The sequence below is a fragment of the Sander lucioperca genome, chromosome 4 (assembly GCF_008315115.2).
Source record: "Sander lucioperca isolate FBNREF2018 chromosome 4, SLUC_FBN_1.2, whole genome shotgun sequence".
Classification (NCBI taxonomy): Eukaryota; Metazoa; Chordata; class Actinopteri; order Perciformes; family Percidae; genus Sander; species Sander lucioperca.
This window is the reverse complement of record NC_050176.1, coordinates 25,462,060-25,487,999: the sequence shown is the minus strand read 5'-3', so window position 1 is coordinate 25,487,999 and position 25,940 is coordinate 25,462,060. Positions and strand designations below refer to the sequence as shown.

Sequence of the window (25,940 nt, the reverse complement as noted above, 5' to 3'; positions counted from 1 at the left end):
ACTTTTGTGATAGAATAGACGCGACGTGATTATGTCACCAGATAGGACGCTTTTGTTTGACGTTTCCAAATTCCTCCTCCAATCAGATAATACCATGGATACTACTATATTTTAGACACTAGAGGCGCTATTAAGTCCATTTCAGTCTGCATGTCATCAAAGATGCTCATCTTTGGCTGTATGATCTATGTGACTTGCGTTAGATAAAGTAGACTATGATAAGAGGTTAAATATAGTGAAGGTTAGTGTTAAAGGACATTTCTTAAAATGACAATGCACCAAAGGTTATAAAGCATACGCATTAATAAAACTTGCTTTTCAGTAAACCCAAGCAATCAAATAAGCATTTTGGTCATGAATGTTGTCTCAACAAAAAGCCATTTCTTAACGTTTTGGGAGCCCTATGTGGATTACTTGGGATTATACATTATTTAGGCCTAAAGTTATTAGCCTGTTATACAGGATGGGTTCCCCTTTACTCCCTGTAAATTTGACCTTTGATTAATACCATATAGGTCTATTGAATGGTATACAATTTCCACATATAATTAAATGGTGTTAAATCGCAATATGGGGGGAATTTACTGCGAATATGGCCTATAGCCTGCATGTTATTCAGTTTTCGTTGGGGGCTGCCTGCCCATTAGCACAAGCAAATAGGAGTTTCATTGATCCGCGTCGTTTCTCCTTTCCCGGTTCTCACTCTCGTCCCACGGCAGGGCGATGAGGCTGACTGAAAATCGTCTCCTCTGCTGATGATAGAACCTACTGATGGTAGAAGCACTGTCTTCGCTGCCTACAACCGGAGACCTAACATGAATTTGGCATTGCTTGTTCTAACAGCCGCGCTTTTGGCTGCGGATAGCGGCTTCTGTTATTCCAGCAGCGTCCCTTCATTCATCCTGCCGTTTACTGACTGCGTCCAGAGCCGTGGGAAAGACGGTTTCTACCGGGGAGCTATAGACGTCACTGAGTCCGGCACCCGGTGCATGAACTGGACCGAAGTGGCCGGCTTCAAGGAGCGCTACCCGGGAAAAGGAATAGGAGAACACAATCACTGTCGCAACCCGGACGGCAGGATCCGACCCTGGTGCTTTTTCAGGAACCACAAAGGCAGAGTGGACTGGGGGTACTGCGACTGTAAACAAGGTAAACACGCAGATCTAATAGACACATAGCATTATAGGATTTCGTTGGGATTCATAATTGTAAATGTGTAATATGTCGAAAAAAAAACATTATGAACATAGTAGTCGAAATCTCCAATGAACGGAACGATAATGATAATTTAAAAGTCCCTGTAACTTAGGCCTATATATATATATATATATATATATACTGTACAGTGTTTTTTTAAGTTGGTGTGAAACTGTGTTAACAATTTTCTAGCTCCATTGTGTTCAACTCAGGAAGCTCATGCTGAAGTAATTAGACAGGACACACCTTCAGTGTCCCAGGTGTGAGCACAGTGTATGCAGATGGCAAGTCTAAGCACATTTGTGCTGTAATGAGTGCACCGGTATTTGCTTATGGTGTGTTGTACGCTACACGCCATATAGGCCTACTCAGAGAGTAAAGTGAATAGACTCAATAAAATCTCTCTTGTCACATTAAAATAGTTTGACATTGGGAACACCATATTATCACCTAACACCTATCAAGTATACAGGCTTGGACTACTAAGTGTTGCTAAAATCAAAAGTAAAGGCAAAGTGGGCTATACATCTCTGGATTGATGAAAGGTAGAAGTAAGAGAGAGTGGTGAAAGGAATAGTGTGCGATTTCCATCTGGCACAAGCAGCATATGTGGTATTTTCAGTCTTGTAGTGTGTAGGCACAGCATGGGTAAATTATCTTCTTGTAATTGATACATGGAATTGACATACATTGGTCCTGTTATTAAAGATGTTTGGACAATTACACACCTTTTGAAGGGGTGGCCACATTCTGTTCATTCTATTTTTTGCGAAAAAAAAGACAGCCAAGCAGTGAATGTTTAATTTAACTTAAGAAATGCTGATGGCAGTAAGAGGTAGACATTCACCTGTGTGTGTGTGTGTGTGTGTGTGTGTGTGTGTGTGTGTGTGTGTGTGTGTGTGTGCGTGCGTGAACATGCACTCTTACAATCTTTGTTGCCATAATAGCCCAAATATACCAAGTGATACACACAATGCAATCAGGTTACTCCAACAATAAACAGCATCCACCCACCCACACACACACACACACACACACACACACACACACACACACACACACACACACACACACACACACACACACACACACACACACACACACTGTAACCATCTGTGAAACACTCAATTCCAAATCCTAATTAGCTTGTGGCTAAATTAATTTAATCAGTGATATAATCAATTGTATCGCAGTGAGGTATGAGGCCATACAGGGTGAATACATATTTTATTCTTTGGGGAAAGCTAAATATGCATTTGCTGTGAAAAATACAACCAGTACATAGTCAAATAGCTGCTTTATTGTCCTATATATGTATTATTTTTAACAGCACTATATTTTTTATCTTTATCGTTGTTTTCTTTTTACAGTCTAGTTGTAATGTGACGACACGACACACACATAAAACATTATGTCAATGGATGTCAGGAACTGAAGTGCAATGAGACCTTCTACATGCAGCCATTTTGATGCTGACAGATTCATTGGATCATTTATAAGACATTTATACGCCTCTATATGTGCTTTCCTGCCATCTTTACAGAATCAAATACAGCCTGCTCCCCCTTTCTCTTCTTTTTCAACTTGGATTGAGCTGTTTCTCTTTTTTCGCTTTGCACCCACTTCTGCCCCTTTTATTTTTTTCCCTGTCTTTCATCCTTTTCCCTTTACTCTCTTTCTGTTTTTCTTAACACCCTACTTATATATTTTGATATGGTGTGACACATCTTTTTTGTGCCTTCTTTTATCCCCCATTTTGTATGTGCTGGATTACTACACATCCACTGTTCTCCAACCCTCTTTCCAACCCAGGCTCTGTACGTCTGCAAGGAGGTCGCTCCAAGCTAGATGGCAGGGTGGAAGTCTATCTGGGAGGAGTGTGGGGGTCCGTGTGTAGCGATGACTGGGGGAACGAAGACGCTGCAGTGGTTTGCAGACAGCTGGGCAAGGGGTGAGAGAGAGCACACATGCACACACATGCGTTCAGGCATGCACTATTTGCTGCTCTCCGTCTGCCTCCCCCTCTTACATACGTATTAAGACACAGGTGCAAGTACAATAACCATCTGCAATGTGAAGCTACAGAGGTCTGACATATGGTAAGAGTCAGATGGAAATTTAGTGGGAATGTTAGACAATTTCACAAGATATCAGACATACTCATGCACTCTCTTCACAGTCTTTGTACTTTTCTTGCACTTTCCCTTGCATTCCAACCCCCCCCCCATTCCCCAGAGGTATTTAAATACCTTCAGTGCTCAGCTATTTACCTTGTTACCACCTCTCTCTTTCTCTTTCGACTGTGTCTTCTGGTCTTGCATTTTAAGATGCTTTCATGCTAGAAGAGCCACAGATCTGCTGGGTCTTGAGGGAGCCTGTAGACAGATCATGCATATCGACAGTGTTCATAAGCTGGGGTGTAGATAGTTGATAAAGTGTATTATTTCCCTGGGGAACAGAGGCATTCTGTGCACTTACTACACATGTTAACACTAACACCAGCGTTGGCACGCATGCTGACATGAACACATGCCTGTGTCTGCATATTCACACAGGAGTCAGTCAATGAAAGTCCGCAGCGGAAAGGAAAGAGGGCAAATGTCAGCCATATGTCAGCCGGTATTGTTGGTGATGACTTTCACGTGGCCAGTTATTGAAGCTGTTGGGTGTGAAACTGCTGACCGCATTGACCCTGGAATGGCAGATCATGAACATACAAATGGCTCAATGTTACTACCAGGCGGCTGCTGTACTTTTTCCTCTGAGATTGGCCGCCTGGCTGCAAGATTCATCTCAGATGATTTGAAAAAAGAAGAGCCAAGCAACTCTAATTTAATTTTTTTTTGAAAAATGTCTTGTATTAGTAAAAATAACTTGTTTGCTTATTGATCCCATTCCAGGATCTCAGGTCATGCACGTGCAGTTCCCCTGTTTCGTCCAAGCATGGCCAAGCTCCATTGGAGGGCGGTTCATTGCCAGGGAGAGGAGCCAGACCTGCTCCTGTGTCCTAAGACTGCTTGGAATGGAGGGGAATGTTCTCTGGCTGCAGCCATCACATGCACACAGCAGCATGGTAGGCCCTCTTCATGGGGAATTATAGGTCTGTGATGAATGGATAGAGGTTTGGATGAATATTTAATACGATCTGATAGCTCAACAAACCTTCAAAAATTCTACAACCCCTACTCAGTTTTAGAACTGTCCTGAAAATAAACTTTAAATAAACAAAAAAAATCTCCTATTATCCTATTCTCTAAATGTAGCACTTGCAGTAGATCAGCATACTTGATGAAGTTGATGTACTTGCATGATTCTTGCACTTTTTGGGGTTGTACCAAAATTGTAGAATGCACTTATTGTAAGTCGCTTTGGATAAAAGCATCAGCTAAATAAATGTAATATTTAAAAAAAGTCCCTGCATTTTGTGTCAGCCTGCATAACTAGACTGTGAAAATGTGTGCATTCATGCTTGTGTTCGTTTTTTAGCAGTAGTGACGCTCCCTATACGGCTGGTGGGGGGTCGATCAGGGTCAGAGGGCACAGTGGAGGTCTTCCATGCAGGGCAGTGGGGTTCCATATGTGACGACCAATGGGACGACAGTGATGCAGAGGTGGTGTGTCGACAACTGGGGCTGAGGTGATAGGGCACACACACACACACAATCACACACACACACACACACACACACACACACACACACACACACACACACACACACACATATATTAATGTTCATATTCACATTTATTCCAACTGGTAATTAGCATAAAGGAAATAAATTGTGAGTATGAGAGTAAAAGGAAAACGTTTGACAGAAATTAGACTAAGAAGCTTAGATGAGTAACTGTGGGTGTCCCGTCTGTCTTTCTTTATCTCCAAAAGTATGAGAAGTATTCTTTCCATTCGGACACACAGAGAGAGAAGCGAGCAGTAAAGAACATCTGGGGGTCAGATAATGAATCAGGCTCATTGTTCCTGCATGAATTCTAGGACCACAGAGATATGCATATTTAGCAACGCTGCACTCTCTGCAAATGTCCGTGTGTGCATTTTTTGTGTATGCCACTGTGGTGTTCGTGTTGCAATGTTTATGTATGCACGGATATGCGTGGCAATTTCTCAAAAATCTATTTGAAATACAGTAGGTTTATTTGATTCCATTTCCAGATTAAACAAATACTGCATCCTATACCACATAGTTTGTAAGTCAAACTGAGCCCGTCTGTACATCTGTTTTCAATTGTATCAGTATTACTGCAGACCAAACCTTCTATTCTTCTGTACCGTGTCTTTTCTTTGCAGCGGTGTGGCGAAGGCATGGGGCCAGGCACATTTTGGCAAGGGTTCAGACCGTGTCTGGCTGGATGAGGTGCGTTGCACAGGCAATGAGCTCACTCTGGAGCAGTGTCCAAAAAGTGCCTGGGGGGAACACAACTGTCTGCACTCTGAGGATGCAGGAGTGTCCTGCAACCCTATTACAGGTAGAACAACACCTGACTCAGCATTAGCAATCTATGATATTCATAAAAACATGCAAGTTTAATGCAAACATAGTTTACATATAAAGATATAGAAGCCCTTCCTGGAATTCCCACCTTATCGTGGCGGAAGGATTCGCACATGACTGTGATTGTGTGTGCTGGGTAACTGGAAGGCCTGCATTAAATAGAGCAATCATTAATGTTATTAGTTACACCCATGCTTTTATTGCTATGACAAGTCAAAATGTTCTCTTTAAAAAAGAAGTTTGGAAATTGGTTATAGGAGAGAAAAAACAAATCAAAGTCCCTTAATGAAAAGGGTGCAATGTGAAAACATCTCTTTCCCACATGAGCTCGCTCCTGGAGCCAGCGAGGTACTGTATTTTAGGAGAGTTAATGGTGGCCAGGCCCAGAAATATGGAGGTTGACTATTGCTCAGCCTGAGCAAACAATGTGGGAAAAGTTATGTGTGGTTTTACCACACACAAGGAGAGGAATAAGAGTCTGGCGGGTTGCCAGGTGACCAAAGTGTGAAATCTTAAGGACTAAATTCTGGCTACAGACATTGGCTCCGAACAGCATCTCCCAGTGCTGGTTTATCATTACTGTTTTGTCTGAATAATAAATTGAAAAAAAAATTGTTGCTATATTGTGATCAAAAACAATAACTTAAAACGTACAAAGCCATAAAAAATATTTATTTGTCATTTATTTATGTATTTATTCAGAAAGGTGTTTTAATAAGGATTCAAGGTTATGAAAATGTATCCTCCTTAGCGAGGACATTGCCTAACTCTCTGTCTTTCTCTTTCTCTCCAGATGGCTCTGTTAGGTTGGTAGGGGGCACCAGCAGCTATGAGGGACGTTTAGAAGTATTTTACCGTGGTCAGTGGGGGACAGTGTGTGATGACGGCTGGACAGACTCTAACACACAAGTTGTGTGCCGAGAACTTGGTTACAGGTAATGTGAAGTATATACTCACAGGCACATACACATGCACTGTTGGTACTTATTAAGAAGTGAAAAAATGTGTGTTTGTGTGTGTACATGTCTACCTTGTAGATTAGGTGAGACTCTCCTTTCTGAAGGACTAGACATCACCTCAGTCCCACGCTTCGGGGTGGGGTCAGGTCCCATTCTTTTGGATGATGTGAGCTGCACAGGGAAAGAGCCTAGCCTATTGCTGTGCAACAGGAAGGAGTGGCTCCGCCATGACTGCACACACCATGAAGATGTGAACATTGCATGCAGCGCTGATCGCAATGGAGACAGTCTTCCAACGAGTAAGACAGAATCTTATCTTGCTGTAAGACTTCAGAAGGACGCAGATAGCATAGAAACCATTAATGGGCGAGAGAGGCTCAATGTAACCTGTAAAATGTTGGTTATGTATGTGGTTAGATACTGATATTATTTATATTATGTGCATATGTAGATTGTCACTGTTTTTAGACTTTGAAAAACAAAGAGCAGTGCTACTTGAAGCTTGATTGAAGTTTGTTATAACAACACACATGGAAACGTAATGTCTGTGTGGGTTGTGCTCGAGGTTAGATGTGGAAAGTTTGCAAGTTAGCAAGCGCACAAGTGGGCAATCTCTAAACATTTCTGGCCAGTGTTTAAGGAAAATCGGTTGTGACGCAGGTATTTGCCTTCATAAATGGTAATGGTCTTTCTCAAAAATCCCATTGCGGTTTTAGAGTTGATAAAGACGGAAACTCCGCTTGCAACACCCTTAACGATCGTTTGTAATATTCTCTTTTGCTTATTTTAGTCAATGTTAAGGCTTTTCATTTTGGTGATCATTTGATTTTTTGACATCTTAAGCAATGAGTGGGTGGTATTGGTTTAGATTGGTTACACTCTTATCTCTCTTTTGTGTTGCCATTGTTGAATACAAATCATCCATCCCCTTTGAATTAAGGGGAGCCGCAGGCTTCAGTCCTCAATCTGTTGTATTTTCCTTTCATATGCCTCATAACTGAAAGATAAAAGTGTCTGTTAGAAGCAGACTTTTAACTAGATCTATTTCTCTTATGATTGTAGCAACCTCTGAAAACTTATTTTAGTTTTAATTCCAATAAATCAGAACTCATTATCATAGGTCCAGAGGTAGAATCTTCTCTCATCTTGGTTTACTGTTTTCTAATATCATATATTATTATATACTGTATAATATAATTATAATACTGTGCATATTATATCTACACTGGTTACCTGTGCATTTTAGGGTTGACTTGAATGTGTATTCTAATCACTTTTATAGCTCATATGGGGTAGGCTCCTGACTGCTGACCTTTTACCCCCCTATTAGCTGAGTTCTGCCTGAGAGCCTCTGGTTGTTCCCTTTTAGTGACTCCTAGGTGCAGACTAAAATCTATCAGTGTTTGCCATCTGGGCCCCTCAACTCTGGAATGATAGCTGGATGAGATCAGGCTAGCAAGTTTTTAAAAATCTTGTCTAAAATTACAAAAACAAGACATTATTCTAGAAGGACTTTTACTGAAATGACTCCTGTACTTTATTTGCTGATTGTTCTTATATATTTTTATTCCCTTTGATATATAAACAACTATACATTTTTGTAATAATAAGACTGGGTCAAATTAATAAAAAATATGATATATTAAGATAATTATCCATAATAATGTTAGCTTAAGACAAGGACTGTAGAAGCTTTGCATTAAGAGCACACATATGTATAGACTTTGAAGAACAGGAAACCTAAGGATGAAAGCCTCTATGTAATTTCCTGTCACTTCATAATACCTGTTAAAGGGGTGATTGAATGATTATATAGGGTATTTTAAACTGTTCCTTAAGGTCTCCTAATAGGGTATGTAACATTGGTTGGGCTGAAAATTGCCCGAATGCTATTTTATTAGGCCCTTAACTACCCTGTGAATATGGCTCTATTTGGAACAAGAGCTTTTCTTCCAAATATGGTATGCTCATGAATATTTAGATGAGCTGCGCGCTGATTGGTTTGAGCAAACCACATAGAAACACATTGGAGATGAGATAGCAGGTCTCATATTTCAGACACTGCAAAGTTATACATTGTTTGTCGGGCAATTTCGTTATTAAATTCACTTCTGAGACTTTTTTTAAGCGAGAAATCAACTATATAAAGCTCAAATATGGGCCGTTTTACGAAAATTGAAGGCTAATTGCAAATTTGGTAAGACGTGTCGGACTTTAGCTAGGAGCTCCACACAGTCTGACGAGAAAGCGGCAACCTCCATACCCAGTGAAAGGCACCGTTTCCCTGGGTACTGGACTACTGGAATACTCGGGGCTTCGCGGAGCTCCGTGGAGCTCCACAGAGCTGGCTGGCTGCCGGCATAACTAGCTATATTTACAGTTTGAATTTCATCACGCCACTTATATACCATCTACCCCAAGGTCTTATAAAGCTAACACTGGTGTCCAATTTCAATTTAATGAATTTTTGTGAACATTAGGGGTTTCGTTAGCTGCGACTGTCCCTTCAATCTTATGTGTACAGATCGCGGCTAGTTAGCTTCATTTTCGGCGTAATTAGAGTATATTTACAGTTTGAATTTCGTCACACAACTTATATAACATCTACCCCAAGGCCTTATAAAGCTAACAATGGTGTCCGATTTCAATTTAATGCATTTTTGTGAATTTCAGAGGAATTCTAAGAGGAGGCTAGCTAGCTCTCATTGATAGAGCTCCATCCAGCCGCAGGCTCTATCAATGAGACTCACGGACAAGAGGCGTTTATTTCCCCGATCGTTTGTTTAAATAACTCAACACATTATAATTACACACATTATAAGATTAACTGGAACCTGCGGTAAGAGATTGCGTAACAAGCTCGCTAACTGAGCTCTCACTCACACACACCGGCCATTTAGCAGGAAGAGGGGAGCTGCAGGCCCTGGAGCTCTGTCAGGGCAGCGGCGTTTGGTAGTCCATTAACCCAAAAAACGGTGACTTTGCGCGGGTATGGAGTGCCGTGGGCTGCCAGCCGTGACGGAGCTCCATCTACCTCACAGCAGGCCGGGGTCTGTGAAGGAAGGCAGGCTGGGCTGCGAGGCAGCAACACAGGCAGCACCGGCCGCTGAACTCTGACACACAGTCGGACAAAATTTGCAATTAACCATCAATTTTAGGAAAACGGCACATATTTGACTTCTACATAGTTGATTTCTCACATAAAAAAGTCTCAGAAGTGAATTTAGTGGTAAAATAGCAGATGAACAATGTATACAATTTCTGAGATCTGCGCGACCTATTCAGAAGACTACCTGATATCAGGTCAGTGGTGTAGCCTATATAAAATTTGTTTGGGTGTGACAAAGATAGAGACTAGAGCCAAATGAGGAGGAGCCGCCGAGTTGACGTCAACTCGGCGGCTCGCTGAGATTTGCCCGTTTTCAGAGGCAGTTTCAAATTGTGAGATTTGCAGAGGAAAGAGGTGTCAATGGGATTTTGAGGTTCTATGTATGTCCTAGTTACCCACTAAACTGTCATTATTCAACTATGACAAGGTAAAATTGGTTCAATCACCCCTTTAATGGAATTGCAAGCTGATGTCTTTACGATCTCTGCCAAACTCAACCTGCATTCAATTTGATCTCATCCGACTGATAAGAGAAAAGCCAACACTCTCCAAGAGACAGATAGAGGATGATGTAAGTCATGCTAACTCTAATAGGCACAGCTGTTAGTTGGCTTGTCCTGGCTTAATAACTGGGCCGCTTGTAAAGTCGTCATGATTAAATGGATTTACTGCAAACCTTTCCCTAAAGTAAGTCTCCCTCATGCCACTATTCCTCACTGTTCCTAACTGCAAAATCATAATTATCAGGCACCAGACACACATAACACTGCACTTCTTACCTCTTTATAAGAAGAGACAGAAGGGTTCAGTAGTGTTTCTACTTGCTAAAAGAGGGAGGAAGGGTTGGATGGTAGCACCATTAATCAAGCCTATTTCTATAGCCTCTGGACACCAATAAAGCATAGTGCTGGATGGAACCAGCAGTGGCTCAGATTTCACCTAATACAACCGTTTCATTCTCTGCCATCTGTCATGATGTTGAATGTAACAGATAAGTCTGGTGAATGTCACAGAAAGGATGCATCATGTTGTTTTTAATGTCCTCTCAGTGATGATAAGTTGGGTTTAGGTAGCTTTAGTTATTTTGGCAAGAGCCTGAGGGACACTCTCACCTCACAAACGCCCACTAAAGAATTGTGTCATTACTTCATAGCATTTGTGTGCGTGTGTGTGTGTGTGTGTGTGTGTGTGTGTGTGCTTGTTTGTGTGCATTTGTTTGAGTGTTAATGTGTGTATGCAAATCCCTCTTTCCCACTCAACATGCCACAGGCAGATTGGTTTAAGTTGTTATGTTGTTTTTGGAAAAGGAGAAAAAGCAGATAAGTCAGGCTGTGCTTTGAACTATTACTCTCTCTCTCTCTCTCTCTCTCTCTCTCTCTCTCTCTCTCTCTCTCTCTCTCTCTCTCTCTCTCTCTCTCTCTCCCCCTCTCCCACTCTGTTTTGAGAGATCATCACATTAGTGTTGTATCAGAGCAGCAATGTGTGTGTGTGTGTGTGTGTGTGTGTTTGTTTGTGTGTGTGACAAAAATAAGCATTTCCTAAATACCCAACACCAACAAAGAATTAACAATTAACTCTCCCTATCTAAATCTCCCCATCCTACAATTCTTATGTTCCACACACACAATGTTCAACTTAATACAGTCACAGAGATTCCAGGCTAAACTGACCACTAACAAAGTTGTTCTAGTATTTGCTATTTACAGAATGATTGTGTTACTGTATACAATGTTTCAGCTACAAGACGCAACAACCGACTTTATATTTCATAGCATAAAAAACCTCACACTTGGCAAGAGTGTAAACTGATCCTGAAACTGTCCACACATGGAAAAGACATTGGCATTCACTTAAATGAGATTAGTGTGTGTGTGTGTGTGTGTGTGTGTGTGTGTGTGTGTGTGTGTGTGTGTGTGTGTGTGCGTGCGTGCGTGCGTGCGTGCGTGCGTGCGTGCGTGCGTGCGTGCGTGCGTGTGTCTGTGTGCAGACAAATGATGATGGATGGTTTAAACTAAAACCCAGACTGATTTGATTAACAGTATAGGTGAATACCATTTGAGGGAGAAAGAACAAGAGAGAGAGCATGTGAAAACAGAGAGAGGCAATGAAAATAAATGATCTTTTCATCGCGACAGGAGTCTACCAACTTCCCCTTCTGGACACACAAGTGGTTATGTGCATGAAAACAGACAGGTGTTCAAGATTTTTCCTTTGTAGGGAACATGAGAGCACATGCCCCATTTAGGAAACATGCTAGCCCGGAGGAAGAGGATGTTAGGGAATGTGTGTGTAGTGCCTTTGAGTATTTCTAAACTTGGGCAACTTCAGAGAACAGAAATAAATCTGTGCCAGTCTGTGTAGTTGTTCTAAATTGTGTCTATGTGTATGTGTGTTCTTCAGGTGTGCCAATAAGGCTTGTGGGAGGAGAGAGCCCTAGGGAAGGCCGGGTGGAGCTCTATCTGGCTGGACAATGGGGGACCGTGTGTGATGACGGATGGACTGATCGTGACGCTGAGGTGGTGTGCCGACAGCTGGGCTACAGGTATGTATGTATGTGCATGTCTGTTTGAGTAGCGTCATTGATTACCATGTGTTTCTGGGTAACATGATAAAAACTAGAACAAGCACAATGACTTGCATGGAGCATGAGCAACAAGAATGTTTTGCTTGCAATAAGGGCAGACGAAGCTGCTGGAAGTGACTAATTCCACACAGCACTTACAGGTTCAATTGGGAGGAGGGAAGATTGCTTATGAAGTTTGGAGAGATGGGTGCATTTTACATCTGCAACTAATGATTATTTTCATTATTGATTAACTATTGAAAAGTCTCTTGATTAATTTTGTGGTTAACAAAATGCTAAGATATTCAGTTTACTAGAATAAAAGGCTAAGACAACCTGCAAATATTCACTTTTGAGAAAATGGTACATTTTGGGTGTTTTTGCTTCAAAACTGAAATGATGAAAAGTTAATTAACTTAGTTGACAATTTCTGCCGATCATTTCCTTTTTAGTCATGGTCAGGATGTTGGAATAGAGGTAACATGTTGGAGAAAGGCTCAGTTTTGAGATGTGGCATTGTAGTGTGATCACTCTATAAACTTACATAAGTGAATCCAGACTGCCTACTCAGTTTGCAAAATCAATCACTACTTCCAAGACTTGGCATCTGCGTGCTCCCACTTTCCCTGTCTGTCTTCCATCTCTCAACCCTTCTCTGTTTTCAGTTTGCACTTCATCACGCACGTCTCGAGTTTCAAGCTAACCGACAATGGAAAAACTACACTATGCTTTTAATCATTTAAGATTACTATATTTCATTAATCAATCTTTACAATGTGTGCACTAAAGTTTTTCAAATACTTCTTATGAGCCTCTGCTGTGCTGCCAGCTGCTTTTTCTAGGTGTTTTAGCTGTGCCCTTTTGCAGAGCCAAGATAAACATCCAATTAAAGAGCAGGCCAATTATGCATATGACATATTCACAGTGACAGATATGTTGAGGCGAAGCAAACTACCTCATCTCATCCTCTCTGTGTCCCATTATCCCTTCCCTCTGAGACACTGTCCTGTTTTCTAAAATAATGGCAATGGGATGACAAGGGAAAACTGTACCGTAACAAACTGTCTTCATTTTCTCTCTCATCACTGCTCAGCATGAGACATTTATCCCTTAGCTACCCAATTTTCTGTGACACGTCTGGGTGTAGATGAAAGCCACATCTGGAGTGCGAGAGAGAGAGAGAGAGAGAGAGAGAGAGAGAGAGAGAGAGAGAGCGAGAGAGAGCGAGAGAGAGCGAGAGAGAGAGAGAGAGAGAGAGAGAGAGAGAGAGAGAGAGAGAGAGAGAGAGAGAGAGAGAGCATGTTGGAGGAGTGTAAAAGCCATGTTAGGATCATCATTTTGTCTCACACAGGGTGTGGTGAAAGGTCATTACATACACAGCAGGTCCCCAAGGGTTAGAGGTTGCTCAGGGAGTGATAAAACAAAATACGCATATTCATACACAGACAGACAGACAGACAGACACACACACACACACACACACATACACACAACTTTTATAAAAAAAAATCAACAGTATGACCCAGAGTCACCTTAAATAAGAATCTACATGAAACTGGACAACAAACAAAAAAGGTTTGCCAGCATAATACATAAAACATATTTTGGCAACAACTTAATTTGCTAGTGGTTGAGTTGAGGGAGTTCCAGGGGGTTCCAAGCAAAAAGGGGAATCATTATTATGATTATTCACATTTTAAGGATAATTCATGGTACATGGGCAGTATATGAAATATGATGTCTGACAAAACAATTAGCGTTACTTTTTAAGTTGAGTATGTAGTATCACTGTGTGTTTCCAAAGAAACACACCAAGCAGGCTTGATGACAGTTTTAGTTCCAAGTGACTTGGAGGTTCACCCTTTGCATGCTCAGGGAGCTATTGGAGACACAGGCACAATGCTACATGTCATGAGTGGGGATAGAAGACCTGCCACCCATCAAACCCCAGGGACGCAATATGAGATCCTCTCAGTCAGTTATCTATCAATCTTAATTAAAATCACAGTTAAAGCCTATACAGGCACACATACGCAGCCACAACCTACAGGCCTCTGTGTGTTAGCTGTTTGCTTATTAAAGTCAGAGGTGAGAAAGTAATACAAATACTGTTATCAGATTGTAAAAGTGGTTTGACCTGGTTTGCGTCACAGCCAAAGAATGTCAAACAATAACGTCATCACCGTCTGCATGCTTATACACACACGTACAAACAAAAAGATGTGGCAACCACGGATTCAACTCTTGAATGGTTAAAGGTAATTTCGAAAAGATACATAGAATGAGAAGAAGAAAAAAATACATAACAGAGTTTTTATCACTAAATCAAAGAAGGTATATTTTTAATTAAATGTGTCCTACACATTCTACACTTTCAAAATCTCATCAGACTATTACAAAAAACAGACAATTCTACATTTCAAATTCTGACAGGAGCTCATCTGGAAATGGTTCAAAATGCTGCAGCTTGTCTTCTAACAAAAACAAAGTGTAGGGAACACATTACTTAAGTATTGGCCTCTTTTCATTGCCCGCCAGTGGAGTTTAGACTTTAAAATACGATTTTAGTTATTACCTATCAAGCTTTAGGTGAAGCTCCAGTACATACAGTATTTTAATTGTTGTTCCAAGAGCTCAGCTTAAAATGAAGGGAGACCATTTGGAATATTTGACCTCTTACTATAACAGTAGATCATCCAATTCAACTGACTCTTTTTAAAAAGCTTCTCAAAATTGACTTATATTCCCTCTTTTCTAAACTGATCTTTTATGTTTTATGTTATTTCTGTTTAGTAAATTCAATTTTGTGGCTCTTGAATTTGTTGCGGTCCTGCCTTTTTGATATATATATATATATATATATATATATATATATATTTTTTTTTTTTTTTGTGAGAATTACTTTGTTTTATCTCCAGCCTAATATGAACTACCTTTTTGGCAGTTTTTGAGTTTAATACAATTTATAAGGCAATCCCAATAAAGTGTCTGTGTTCTGTGTCAATTCCACTACAGTGGGGTTGCAAAGGCCCGTGTGATGGCGTACTTCGGGGAGGGGACAGGGCCCATCCACGTGGACAATGTTAAGTGCGGTGGCGAGGAGCGTTTGTTAGCAGACTGCATCAAACAGACACTTGGCACTCACAACTGTCGTCATAGTGAGGACGCTGGGGTCATCTGTGACTATGGTGAATCGCAAACCAGCTACAAAGAGGTCAAAGGTCAGTCAGGTCTGATTTTTATTTAAAATAATATGGAGCTCTTGGGATTTATTTGGAGCATCTGTGTGCATTGAGCATGTGTGAGACTATAGTGCAGGGGTGGCCAACCAGTTAGGTATAAAGAGCCACAAAAAAAAACCGCACCATAGCAAAAAGCCACACAACACATGCACGTCCACACTACAACAGCAACAGTGTCTTTCAGATCTGATGACAGTCATAATACATAGCAGTTTTCATAGTTTTTTTTCTCACTTAGACTGACTCAGTGGGAAACCTGACAGTCTTTGTTATCCACAGTCCTTTTCAGGTCTTGCTTGAACTCGGTTGTGGCCACTCGAAGCAACTCTCTCACTCATCTATCACTAGAGGGGCTTTCAAACAATCGGATTCAGCAGTGAAAGGGTTAACGATGAAGGTGATCTGTGGCCGCTGTTTTTCCTCAGGTTGCAGAATCTGTCCTCAAAACTCTGCTGCATTATTTTCCATTTTAAAATAATTGGCAAATGTATTGGCAGATGCATTCAAATGTGGTTTTTTTTTACTTATCTGAAATACTGTTTGTTTCAGAAAAGTTAAAAACAACAATCAACCAATGACACAGCCCCCAGCCACACAGTAAGAGCCTCACAGGAGCAGGTAAAGAGCCGCATATGGCTCAAGAGCCACAGGTTCGCCACCCCTGCTATAGTGTGTTTAGCAAATATTTCCATTATGTCATATACACTGAAAAACTAATGAGAAACAAATGACTAAAGAAAAGTCAGGAGGTATGATTCTGAGAGGAAAGCAGGCAGGGCTTCAGTGTGTGTGTGTGTGTGTGTGTGTGTGTGTGTGTGTGTGTGTGTGTGTGTGTGTGTATCCAGATGGTAAAAGGGAAAGAGCAATGTTATTGCTTCACCCTCTCTGTCACACATCAGGGCAGACTCACACAATGCTTTTCGATACCTGCACATATGCTATTACTTCCATTTCGCAAGGGCACATTCTTCTGCAAGTCAAACCAGTGCAGGAGGTTTCTTTGTCTCTTCAGTATGATGAATTACATCTTCTGTTTGTAGATTTTAACATCACGTACACACAGACTACGAAAAATGATCTCTCATTTATTTAATTTAATTTATTTCAGGTTCATGTGTAGTAGTGAAAGATGGATTTAAAACATTATTATTTTTTCAATCAGTCTAAATATTTAATATGAGCGACATCTGAGCCAAAATGTATGGTTTAACAATCATCACCCTCCCACACACCCTCACATATACACTCCCAATGGTTCCTCTTTTGTCTCTGTCAGATCCTGTCAACTCAATTTGTGGTTTGCGGCTCATACACACCCGCCAGCGGCGAATCATAGGAGGAGAAAACTCTCTGAGGTAAGCTGGAAGGGACAGGAGGGAATAATGACAGCACAAAGAGCTCCTGCCAGAGACATATGGAATAAAGAATTTTGGACACATTTTCAAGACAATAAGTCTTAGATGGAAAACAGCTGATCTGAATCTACAGGCAAAGAAATGTCAACTGTGTGTAATTCCTCCAAACACAAACTATAAGTGGACGCAAATGAGTAAGAATGTTAGCATTAACTGTGAGTTTGTCACTTACAACGATTTACATTGAAGAGACACAGGCATGCATTGGCAAACACAAAAAAACTCACTGGAATTAAACAAAAAAATCCTGTGGTTATGACTTTCTCTGTCTTGCGCTGTGTGTGTTTGTGTTGTGTGTGAGAAAGATATATAGAGAGAGAGAGACAGAAAGAGGTTTGGATAAGCAGAGAGAAAAGCAACATTTATGTATATTTGAATGCAACCGAGTGAGTGCGGCCACATTTATGGTTAGATGTGAAACCAAAGAACGTTTTTCATACTGAGTATGTATTTGTGTGTTTGTGTGTGTGCATGTTTAGATGACATCCTTCATGTTTACGCTTTACATAGCTGCATGTAAACTCATTCTGCTAGGTAAGCTAATGTTTAGTGTCCTCCAAAAAATCACATAAATCATAGAATATACATGTTGCTATGATGATTACCTGCACTTTTATAATTGCTTGTGTTTTTGTGTGTGTGTGTGTGTGTGTGTGTGTGTGTGCGCGCATCTGTAGGGGTGGCTGGCCATGGCAGGCTGCAGTTCGTTTGCGAGGATCTCGAGGAGACGGGAGGTTGGTGTGTGGAGCGACTCTCATTGACACCTGCTGGGTCCTCACCTCAGCACACTGCTTCAAGAGGTCAAACACACACACACACACCAACATCTACTCACACACATATGTATGTGTCACCGTTTGAAAGGCTATGTTAAAATTTTTAAAGCCAATTTATCTCATACAGCATGTAGTATGGAGGCCAGGAAATTATCAGTTTTTAAGTTATCTTTATTCATGAAAATGTGGGTGTGCTTATGCATACATTTCCCTCCAACTTGAGCTACACCTGAACTGCACTACTTAACTACTTCAGTATATTCAAGTCTTACAGAGGCATGAGGACCTCAATGATGTGAGCAGTGATCAGAGGTGGTTTGGCTGTGGTGCAGGTGGCAGTGAGACAGCCAGAGTTACTTCATCTCAACCTCATCTGGTCTGGGGGCCTCCACCTGGCACCACCAACTTGAAATCAATCACCTAATGCACACAGCAGAGAAGGCAACGGAAAGAAAAATTAAAAGGAAAGAAAATTAATTGAACAGAGAGAGACTTAGCAAATTTGTGAAGAGCTAGAGTCTGCATTTGGTATCTGTACAGCACATGTAAGGTTGTCAGACTGTATTTTAAGGATAATATATTTTGGTTGCATTACCAAGTATTCATCATTTGGGTTTGGGAAAACCAGAATTCTTTACAGGCCCCAGCAGCTCTGCCACTATAAATCCAGATTTTTCCACATTAAAGAGAGGAAGTGGTCATTCACTAAATCTTTTCCAGTACCATTTATCCAGCCATTCCCAGGCCCTTTCTACTGCCAGAGTTGTACTCCTAATGCAAGAACCTCTACTCTGCGATTTGACTCGTACGTCACTTCCTCTTTCTTTAAATGACACACAGGAAACTTATAATTAGGAACACTTGGGAAGTAGCAATCAGGACTTCTAGGACTGATTAATGCAAGCAGTGCCCATAGTTGACCACCAGTGTAATTGCAGATTGAAATAATGTATGTTAGTCTGACTCTTTACTAACAATGGTAAGTCATTTAAAACTGCACAGTAGGCACTATAGTAGCCATATTAGTTAGCCTCAAACATACCCCTGTCTTTAAGTGATTGCTCTTGTGGTTGAATGGCTTAGGTTGCTTAAGCAGGAGTAAATAAATGATAGGCTTTACCAAAACAAATTAATTATATGTTTATGTGCTTAATGACCTAGATGCTCACTCACCTACTGCCTCAGGCTTTGATTTTTATTTATATTGAATGGGTTTTAATAATTCATCATAGCTTGTGGAATTCATCTGCCAGGTTCAGATTGATGACATTCCTACAATAGTAACATTTTGCTGACTGCAGCCACATTGGCACACAATGTGTACAGCAACATGTACAGCACAACGCTTTTCTAGTGTAACAGTTAATTATTTCTGATCGATGTTGCTCAAAGGATACCTACTAGGATGTAGGTGCACACCTAAACACAGTGACAGAAATGATGAAAGGTATTTTGAGCTGTACGTAGGACATTTGTCTTCCTAAACATTGTAAGCAGACAAGAAAAGTCAGACACTACAAATTACTTCTCTTGCCTGCTTGGTCACATATCTGTCTTCAGTGCTCCAAGCTGTTAGTTTTAACTATGACCGCTTTCAAAAGTAATTTGCTGCATGCAAGCCAGAGCATGCAGACCAAGATAGGGACTTCTGACTTAACTGTGTCCCCTTTCTTATATGGTAACCAAAATAGGGTGATACAGCACCCACAGCACACACAGCAACAAACAAACAATACACAGAAGATGCATCAACAAGTTGGTGTACTCACTTCTTCTTGTTCTAATTTGCACACAAGCATAGATGATTTTATAATGACATGTTAAGGTGCCACTACCAAATGTAACTAACACAATCATGTTTCCCTATCCCTTACACTACTGATTAGTAGATTCATAAAAATTGACCTCAGCTCAGTAGTCACATGCTGTCAACATGTTAAACCTATTTATACCTTGTAGTTGTACAGCTGGGGGCTTGCCAACAGTAACACAACTCCAGCAGATTTGTAACTGCTTTTAGCAACTACAACAACGTGTGAAAGGTAACTTAGGTGTCACATTCAAACTCCATTCTAATCCTGAGATGTTGCCTCCATGGTGAGTATGCACTGTACGTATTTAACTGGTCAGCAGTGTCTTTGCTCTGCCAGGAACGTCTTGGCATTCCCAGGTCAGGAGATCTTTCCGGAAACACTCTACCAGTTGTAACTGGACACACAGACTTGGCTCGATCGAAAGGTCTCCTTCCTTAACTCCTCTCCCCTTCCTTCTCTTCCCTCCCGCCCTCCCTCTCCTTTGGTCCCATCTTTGTCCCTGACTTACCTCTCCTCCACTCCCACTCCATTTCAAAAAGGCCAAACATCTCTAACAAGTAAATGGAAAGCGTGGAAAACACTTCATTATGTCAACCTATGAGTCAGTATAAAGCATAAACACACAATGACAATGACAGATTTATTGTTATCATTCTTGTCTGTACTCAGTCTGTGTCCAAGTTTTCATTTGTTTAGCTCCAAGAAGTAGTGCAGGACATGTGCAATCCATTGTTAGTCATGGTTTATAGTGAACTGATAAAAGCACTGTTGTGTGAAGAAGGAGGTAAAGCAGAGAAAATGAGGGACCATGTATCTGATGAGTTAATTGGACAAAGCTTTTAGGACTGTCTGATTAAGCATATGCAATATTTATAAGCCTCAGGGGGAACACGAACACTATACATAATACTTTGTAGAAAAGCTATGGAACATATGGGAAAAAATTTCTTCTACTACTCATAGGCAACTAGTCCAGATTTTATGACTGTGTGCTCAGTGTAACAGTACACAGTACTTTTTTCAGCTCTAGATTAACTATTGCTGAGGTAACCCTTGCAAGAGCTTGTTATTTTATTGCTCATGGTTTATGTATCAGCAGTGGGATACTGCACTCACACGCACACACGCACACGCACACGCACACGCACACACACACACACACACACACACACACACACACACACACACACACACTCACACCACACCACACACACACTCCCTAATGACTTCTCTTAATCCATCCCTCTATTCCTCTCTCCAGGTACGGAAACAGCACCAAGCAATATAAAGTTAGAGTGGGCGACTACCACTCCCTCGTCCCTGAGGAATATGAAGAAGAGTACGGCGTCGATCAGATTGTCCTCCACCCAGGCTACCACTCCCATAACAACGATTACGACCTGGCCTTGGTTCGTCTGTCACCGGGGGCCGTGGGCCAGATGCCGGGAGAGTGTGTGTCATTCAGCCGTCATGTTCTTCCCGCCTGTCTGCCCATGAGGAAAGAGAGAGTGCTCAAACAAGCCAGCAACTGTCATATTACTGGCTGGGGTGATACGGGTGAGGGTGTGTGTTTGTGTGTAGAGGGGAGGTGGGTACGGTGGCCCTGAGGTGCAAAACATGACATAATTTAATTTCGTTCTTGTATTTAAGATGTAAGCAACACTGTATATTGGAAGGTGTAGGACCTTCACAACTTTAAATTTTTGTAAGTCGCACTGGAAATCAACGTAACGTAAAAACAGAAAGGTAATGAGGGACCATAAAAAAATCACACTGGGACTAGTTATTTGGGGTAAAAGTCTATTGCACATTTGGACAGACAGTGAAACAATCACGTACTGTAACCACTGTATTCTTACCATATGTTAGTCATTTTGAAGGTCAACTGCAAATGCATATATAGTAGAAGAGAATCCTCCACCAGTAATTGCACTTGTTTGACTTCACGCTCCGTATCTGTCCATACACTTGACTGTGTACACCGACACACATCTGTTAGTGATCTTTAAGTTACGTGCTGATGTCATTAAGCATAGCAACTTAGTCACAGAGGGCTACAGACAGTGTCAGTACACGCTTATACAAAAACATGTACTCCCTGTTGAGGGGTTTTGTGTGTCTGTTTTCTTAATGTCGGTTGAATCCATGTGTGTGTGTGTGTGTGTGTGTGTGTGTGTGTGTGTGTGTGTGTGTGTGTGTGTTGAGAGACTGTTTTTATTAGTTTACCCAAGTGTGATGACAACACAGGCTATTTAGAGTGTGTGATGCTGGCAATGGCGAGATGTCTGCTTTGTACAGCTGTTTGCATTTGGCAATCTGCCCTCTAATATCACACACACACCACCCTAAGCTACCATGGAGAGTTGAAAACACTGTGTGTGTGTGTGTGTGTGTGTGTGTGTGTGTGTGTGTGTGTGTATGTGGTGGATAGATTGAACCTCTGCAGACATTTTGGCCACAGGGTGAAGTTCCTTGTTGGTTGTTGAACAAAGTGACTGCCAACAGCATGTGTATCAGAGGAAGCACATTTCTGTGTACAACCTCCAACAGGCCAACAGTAAAGTGACACCGCCAGGGATTTGGTCATAAACCAAAGTGTTAAGATATGTTTTGATCGGATGATGGCACAAGTCGAAAGGTCACGGGATCTAAGCTTTAACAACTCATCCTCTAGGGACCATAAATGTCTCTACCAAATGTCATGGCAAACCATCCAATAGTTGTCCAGACATTTCACTTAGAACCAAAAATGTCAACCTGCTGGTAATGCTAGAGGACCAAAGGGATGGGCCTACTGACCGACATTGCCATCACTAGAGCTATCATGGTTAAAACACAAATATGATGCTCACGCACACAATCTACCTACCTTCCACCTCTCATTCTAAACTCTAACACTTTGCCTCTTTCTCAGGTCGCTCATACTCCAAGACCCTACAGCAGGCCCCCCTCTCCTTACTTCCCCGGCGTCATTGCCAGCAGCATTTCCACAGTGCCTTCACAAGCCGCATGCTCTGTGCCGGCAGCATCCAATCGGAAAGACGTGTGGACAGTTGCCGTGGTGACAGTGGCGGTCCGTTGGTGTGTGAGCGTCCGGGAGGGGGTTGGGTGGTTTACGGGGTCACATCCTGGGGTCATGCCTGTCGGACACAACAGTCCCCCGGCGTCTACACCAAAGTCTCTGCCTTCAGCTCCTGGATACGCAAGGTGATTGGGCGTGATGACAGGAAAGAGAAAAAGCGATGAAAGGTGAATGACAAATTTAAAGAATTGACCTCTCAATCAGAAAGAATGACACTCAAAGACTTACTCGATTGGTCAGGTGACAACTGATACAACAATGTGTTACTGATGTGATGATGTTATGACCTGATTATCCAGTGATGTAAGTTGTAACCTGACTATCAAATGGAGAGCACAAGTCAACGCTGGACTTCTTTTTTTTTTTTTTGGTGAGAGGAAGGCTTTTCTGTCTTTACTCTCATCTAAGTCATAAGCACTTATTTTAATGATTTAATATTCTCTTGAGCTGCAAGATTTTGGATGGTGTTAAATCTCAACTCAAAAAAATGCAACTGTAACTTAAATATCTTTTTGTTGTTTCTTGTGACATTGCATAATACACTTAAAAACATTATTTTTTTACCAAAATAATGTTTTCTGTGCTTGCTTTTGTTGTAAAGTTGTGATTTATGGTATGAACTGTGATTAAAATGGTTGAAAAGGGACCACAGTAAAAAACAAAACAGAAATAAATGCATGCACTCGTGCGTACATAGTAAGTATTGGCATGATATGAAGTTGCAGACTTGCACTAAGAATCCCCCTTTAGGTACTTATTGCATGATATTCAGTGATTTTGTGTTAAGCATTCTGGTCACATTGACATTTGCCAAATTGAAATATGCATTTCAGCCTGATTTCATTATTGTTTATGTAATGTGTCTCCATTGGGCTCATTGTTTTGCTGTGTAAAAAGCAGATTTCAGGTCTTAGTAATTACTCAGGCATTTATCATTTACAAGCAGTCAGTATTTGTCCTTAACTCAGTGCTGCTTGGCATTTGCAGAGAAAGGAAGGGACTAAAGTGTTTCTGAATCAAAGCACATAACAGCATTTCTAAGTGTTGATTTGTCGTATTGACACTGTTAATTCATGTTCTTTTGTTCTAGTAGGATAGTTAAGTGTTGTCGAGGTTTTGACAACACTGAATGGAGACAATCTGGTACACTTGAAAAAAAACTACACTGCCTTCTTATTTGGTGTTTACTGACTATGTGTTGTGTTTTAATGTACTGTAACATTTCTTTATAAATAGGTTTTTGTAAAAATAAAATAAAAAAGTGAGTTTGTCTTAATTAAGATACTTAAAAGTTTTAAGTCATACTGTAATGGCCATAGTCTGTTTATGTAAAAACATTTTAATGTCACTGAATATATGTTTTAAGTGGTTGTTGCACTTTATGTTACACTTTCTGTTATTCCCACACATCTGAATGGTGACAGCAGCTGGAACAACAGAGCTCTTTCAGGTTTGTTTCTGACTGCAAACTGTCAAAGTGTGCACCACTATGTCAGACAATGTGTATGCACACACACCCACACACACACAGTGTCTCTGGTCTGTCACACAGTGTCGACAGGAATGGCAGCCATTTTCTGAGTTGTTCTTATTTACAAGGCAAACACGTTATGTTGACTTAACACCCATTTAAGAACTGGGACCAACTGCTACAGTGGGAAGCTGCATGAAATCTTGGCAACATAAATGCAAATTATTCTCATCTTTCCAGCATTTTTTTTCCTCATATGCTTAAAAGTTATGTTAGGTGCAATGATTTAACTTTTGACCAGTTATTGTTATAGCTTTGCTCCTTGTATCAAAGCACTTCATTTGTTTCGCATTTCCTGTATGTTTGATCAAGTTAAGCCAAAACCTTTATCGACACGGTTTATTATAGTATAGTACAGTATGTTTTACTGTAATATCAAACAGACCCATTACATTAAACTGCATTCCATAAATCTGTATGGATGGCATTTGCACATCCTGCTGCATAAGTGACATTTCTATCTCTAAATAACGGTCTTTTCCTTTGTACAATTTATGTTTACTTATGGACCTAACTGAGACATAGAGTACTGTGATTTAATTTATTATTTGTTTTCAAAAGCATTTAAAAAATCTAAATATATACAAAACCAACCATAAGCCAAGACAATGCTTCAAATGATGTTGAAAGGCATCATAGAAATAATGAAGTGGTCTGGCTCTGTTGACTAATTGGATTTCTGCCCTGGCTCTGATTTTAGATAAGATTTACTTGATTTTAAAATATTTCATGAGACATGATGCTAAAAATGAAATGCAAATGTCATCATGCCTTACTGCCTTTATATCGGTGAACCGTTCCTTTTTATCCTCATAGACAACATTGAACTATTTGTCAACCAGACGCACACTGGTAGTTATGCAAATGTGTGCCCGTTTTGCGCACACATGAACACAGAGGCAGATAGTTCATTTAACTAATAAGCTTGGAAGGCACAACATGCTGCAGGGGGTTTGTGGGAGTAAACGTGCAGCTCCATTTTTCACACCTGCTGAATTGATTGCCTGAACTCACCGAACTGCTCTGAGCGAGTGCGAGAGCACAGCTGTCCTTATTGTCTGAAAGCACCCTCCTGTGGTCACTATCGCACATTACAAAATATTGGAGCTCATTTTATATGGGAATTAGGACACTATAAAACACGTGCCCTTTTTGGGAAGGGCATTGGGAATTAGCAGTAGGTATAAATGCTGTGATACATTGCATTGGATACTTGTTATATAGTGTATTTGTCCCTATCAAATAAACATAAAATGAATAAATTGAAATGAAGTGTTCTTTTTTCTTCGGGCTGAGATAAATAACACATTTAATCTATAAATATATATAACAAAATAATGGATAGTCTCGGATGAACAATTAACACACAAATATAGGCTAAATGTTAATTAAATAAATGTAAATGTTAATTGAATCTAGGATTTAATTTAATTTATGCCAATTAAAAGTGAACATGGCAGTGTTTTTAAACTGAATATTAAAACCTTTTTGCTTCTTCAGATTTTTCTAAAACACATTTGCATTCTGCTTGTGTTATTGTTGATGTTAGATGTTGATTATCTGTATACACTTTATAAACCTCTCTGCTTCCGTTATGTTCAAATTAATTAACAGATTCAAAATGTTGTGCATACACATTCAAATAAAATGATGAACAGAGGAAACAGACAACATTGCCCTTTTTCTTTTTTCTTATCGCTATTACCACTGAACCTCTAGCTATATGCTCTCTGCACTAATGAGC

General features: G+C 40.6%; 1 protein-coding gene across 4 annotated transcripts; it reads left to right on the top strand.

The window, feature by feature from the left end:
- The first annotated feature begins 58 nt into the window (after positions 1–58).
- Positions 59–23,914, top strand: prss12 (serine protease 12). 4 transcript variants are annotated; one of them, XM_036000985.1, is made up of 13 exons: positions 59–1,149; positions 3,010–3,148; positions 4,098–4,270; positions 4,687–4,834; positions 5,501–5,679; positions 6,499–6,640; positions 6,743–6,963; positions 12,174–12,315; positions 15,352–15,557; positions 17,671–17,793; positions 19,920–20,007; positions 20,845–21,140; positions 22,498–23,914. In XM_036000985.1, the coding sequence occupies exons 1-13, from the start codon at positions 756–758 to the stop codon at positions 22,827–22,829; spliced, it is 2,583 nt and encodes an 860-aa protein (XP_035856878.1). In that variant the 5' UTR covers positions 59–755; the 3' UTR covers positions 22,830–23,914. The 4 variants fall into 4 exon arrangements, with proteins under 4 accessions (XP_035856878.1, XP_035856877.1, XP_035856879.1 ...); XM_036000984.1 differs by having other exon boundaries at positions 4,684–4,834; XM_036000986.1 differs by lacking the exon at positions 19,920–20,007 and adding an exon at positions 16,855–16,933 and having other exon boundaries at positions 576–1,149.
- The last annotated feature ends 2,026 nt before the right edge of the window (positions 23,915–25,940 follow it).

What these genes read in the sequence shown, in the direction of transcription:
- prss12 (XM_036000984.1), top strand. Translation starts at nt 756, where the DNA reads ATGATAGAACCTACTGATGGTAGAAGCACTGTCTTCGCTGCCTACAAC. An exon ending in TGCAGACAGCTGGGCAAGGG is followed by an intron (nt 3,149 to 4,097) that starts GTGAGAGAGAGC and finishes ATCCCATTCCAG; the next exon opens with GATCTCAGGTCATGCACGTG. An exon ending in CAGCTACAAAGAGGTCAAAG is followed by an intron (nt 15,558 to 17,670) that starts GTCAGTCAGGTC and finishes GCGCATCTGTAG; the next exon opens with GGGTGGCTGGCCATGGCAGG.